The 3,833-nt window shown below is 41.7% G+C and overlaps 1 protein-coding gene across 1 annotated transcript; it reads right to left on the reverse strand.

Moving 5' to 3' along the window:
• Window positions 1-974: 974 nt before the first annotated feature.
• Window positions 975-2,583, reverse strand: LOC124147599. The gene has a single exon (XM_046518263.2). It carries the CDS (start codon window positions 2,309-2,311, stop codon window positions 1,358-1,360), a length of 954 nt encoding a protein of 317 aa, XP_046374219.2. The 5' UTR covers window positions 2,312-2,583; the 3' UTR covers window positions 975-1,357.
• Between the last annotated feature and the right edge of the window lie 1,250 nt (window positions 2,584-3,833).

The following is a 3,833-nucleotide window of genomic DNA, read 5'->3' on the forward strand; positions in this document are numbered from 1 at the left end:
GTATATAGTGCCATGACAGGCAGGTTTGTTGTGTGAAGCAGTAGTGTATATAGTGCCATGACAGGCAGGTTTGTTGTGTGAAGCAGTAGTGTATATAGTGCCATGACAGGCAGGTTTGTTGTGTGAAGCAGTAGTGTATATAGTGCCCTGACAAGCAGGTTTGTTGTGTGAAGCAGTAGTGTATATAGTGCCACGACCTTGAAGTAGCAGTATACTTTAGAAGCAACAGCAGGAGTAATAGCAGTAATGGTAGTTGTTGTGGTAGTGGTACATGTAGTAATCGTAGTAGCAGTTTTAGTAGTAAAAGTAGTGGTTGTTGTAGTAGTATAGGTGTAAAAGTAGTAGTAGAAATAGTACTAATGGATGCTCATAGCGCTACACTATTATTTCCCGGTCAATGGATCAGTGAGCACTCGATTTTCATTCTCAGCTCCATGGGGAGTATACAACCCAAGCTGCCTGTGTGGCGCTAGATGATTAATAGCCACATTACCATCTCATCCTACCGGGTACACACTCACTGCTGGGTGAACAGAAGCACATTTCGAAAAAAGTCACTTACCTAAGGAGACACCGCATGTGGCACATGTGCTTCAGTGTGGGCAGGACCGAAGCCCTAGAAACTCTCAGGAGTCAAGCTGCTTGACGTGCTCACCAATCCAACTACTCTCCGAGACCGACGTTGCTTAACTAACCTGTAATCTGTGTGCTGTGCACAGGACCAGGTGGTAGTAATGGTAGAGGTAATGGTAGCAGTACATGTAGTAGTCGTAGTAGTTGTAGTAGTGGTTGTAGTGATGTAGTAGTAGTAGTAGAAGTAGTAGTCGTAGTAGTAGCCGTAGTAGTAGTAGCAGTAGTGGTAGGAGTATTAGTAGTAGTAGCGGTAGAAGAAGTAGTAGTAGCGGTAGTAGAAGTAGTAGTAGCAGTAGTGGTAGGACTATTTGTATGAGTAGTAGTAGTTGTAGTAGCAGTGGTGGTATTGGTGGTAGCAGTCGGCGTGGAAGCAGTTGTAGTAGGAGAAATACTAATAGTAGCAGTTGTATCAGTAGCAGCAACAACAGTAATAGTAGTAGTAGTAGAAGTAGTAGTAGTTGTATTAGTCGTAGAAAGAGATGTTTGTAGACAAACACAATGTACTTTCTCCAACATCACCTGCGGTAGTAACGTTTAGAGGTGATAATCAACAGAATTACAACAAAGTACAATTCTTTAAAGACTGTATTTTCTTGATATGAAATAACATTCCTTTAACAAATACGACTTGATGCTGCCAAAGCGGATTACACAATACCACTCAAGACAAAATATAAAACCTGCACAAAAGTCACTGGATGGATTATATGTACAGCATAAACTCTCACACTTCCTGTAAAGGTATCGCTGGAATACTCCCGTGTGTATTGATCCTGGGTATCGTTTTCGATACAACCCCTTCCTCAGACGCAGGTGCGTCACTATCGGGCGTAAAACATTCATGTTGGTCTATGTTTGTACTCTCTGACAAGGGCGACACTTCACTACTAGAATTACCCTTGTAATATCTCACAGAATTGAATTTCATGTCAATAGAGGAATCATGGGCAGCTGGCTTTGAAGCCGCTGATAAATTCTCCTCGTCAACTCCATCATTTAATATTGACCCAAATGACCTTAAACTTCTGGGTGTCTGTCCAGGGGTGAAGGTCACTGACTCTTCATCCTCTTCTTCAGTTTCCGGTATAGACTCCTGCCTCTCTATGGTGAAGGCGGAGATACACCTCACAAACTCAGGTCTCCTGTGAGTGAAGAGCAAGGGCGTACCTTCCGGAACGATCGGCGACCCCAAAGAACGAGCGTCATCACCGCAGCGTTTCAGGGACAACGTTAACGGGTTAATGTCTGGGGTTCTCACCGGCGTTGACGCCGCCGTAGAAGATGGAGTATATTTCCAAGCTGTGCCGTGGATGGAGTTGATAAGGTTGTGAACCGCCGAGAGTTGCCGCTTCTTTTCCAGCAGATCCCGATGTTCTTGTAATCCTTTCACAAACATATCAGTATCTCTTTCAATCGAATAATTACGCCGGCGTCTCACGTAGATACCGAGGACGCCAATAACCCCGATGCCATACACCAACACCACGGCGACAGTGAACTTCATGGCGCCCTGATAATCATACACTGCTGTGGTTGGCTCAGGGCATGTGTACCCTGTCGTTGTCTGTGATTGACTCCCTGTCACCGAGACACTCATATTCCGTGATGTTCCCGTTGTGTTGTGTACAGTCATATTTGATTCCAAGTCTTCTTCATTCATATACTCGATGTTACACATGCACAGCCCATGAAACACAATTTACTCCAAATGAAGGAAATATGCCTCCCCAGTGCGTGTTCCTTCACGTAATGCATCATGCAAGCATTAGTCATATTCAAAACCGATTACGCTGAGCTTATGGAGGTCTTACGAGGTTTATATCAGCGCCACACACACACACACCCACTGATCAGGCAATAGATCCTAGTATAACCATTCACTCAACTAGGAGACAAACAATCACGGGTCACGTGGTATGTGTTGGTGACAGCTGGTTAACCAGGAGAATAAGTCTGCACACCAACATAGTCCCTCCGATCGCATTACATTGCTATGTTCACTACAATAGGTGTATACGTCACCCTGTAGATAACATCAATGTAAGGGTTGTGTAACAAAGTGTAACTGTAAGAAGGTGTGCAACATGGTATAATACATGATTTCCCACTGTTTGAATAACTTTCTGCAGCGTAGTGTCGGGTTAAAAATGGCGTTACCTCTGTGGTTAACTGCTAGGCAAAAGAAAGTATACAGCCATGTTTGATGGTGGCTATCAGTGAAACAAATATGACATGAAAACTTTGAAAGGCATTAGAAGTGAAACAAATAAGGAAGAGAATTTATTATGTGTCATAAAAGGGATGTTGACATCTATAAATTCTCTTCCTTAAATATGACATGGTTATTCGTTGGTGATGTATACGGGTATCATAGTTGTGTTGCCAGTGTTAGGGAGACTGCGTTCTTCGTATTTTCATGTGTCAACTTTCTGTTTCCAGTGAGTTATTCATTTTGAAACGGTTATGTTACAATATACACTCTGTCTACCTGAACTGTGTTTATTTGTGAAATTGTCTTCCATTTGTCCTTAACTACGGTAAGCTGGAAGTCTATACTGTTGTGTAGTTCATCAAGGTAAGTACTGACCAGTGCTTAACTGCGGTAAGCTGGAAGTATATATTGTTGTGTAGTTCATCAAGGTAAGTGCTGACCAGTGCTTAAGTTTAACAAGGGAACGTGGTCCTGAACTTTTCCATCAGACATAACAATATCGACGCTCTGGTCGCATTTGTGTTTCAATCAGTTTGATAGGTGAAGGGTCACTTGCAGTTAATTATCACTGATCATTTGGAAGCCTAATCGGTTGTTCAGTTGTAATATTTGATTGACAAGTGTTTTTATACAGGCAGATATCTAATTACAAAAATCCCCTTAAAGCAATGGACCAGTTCTTTTCGAGAGGGTAAAACAATGTTCACTGTAGGATCTGAGACACCTATACTAAGCAACAATACCTCGACATAACCTTTAAGTTGTTAAATATAGTGTGCAGTAAGATATTCTTTTAATAGATAACTGGAATGGGATTATTAACCAATTGGGTTCATCACCACCCATTATTCTTCCGAAAAAAATTACTATTGTTTTTTTGTAACTTTTTTGTAAGTACTGAAAACGTTCTGAGCGTTTACTTCAAATGCTTTTTACTAGTTCATAGTCAGCTAAAACTTATACCTTCTATCTTATTTCAAAGAAACAA

This window comes from Haliotis rufescens, unplaced genomic scaffold (assembly GCF_023055435.1).
Source record: "Haliotis rufescens isolate VD_foot unplaced genomic scaffold, xgHalRufe1.0.p SCAF_2, whole genome shotgun sequence".
Lineage (NCBI taxonomy): Eukaryota > Metazoa > Mollusca > Gastropoda > Lepetellida > Haliotidae > Haliotis > Haliotis rufescens.

Bases quoted from the DNA above. Each gene is read 5' to 3' on its own strand.
- LOC124147599 (XM_046518263.2), bottom strand. From the start codon at position 2,311: ATGTGTAACATCGAGTATATGAATGAAGAAGACTTGGAATCAAATATG.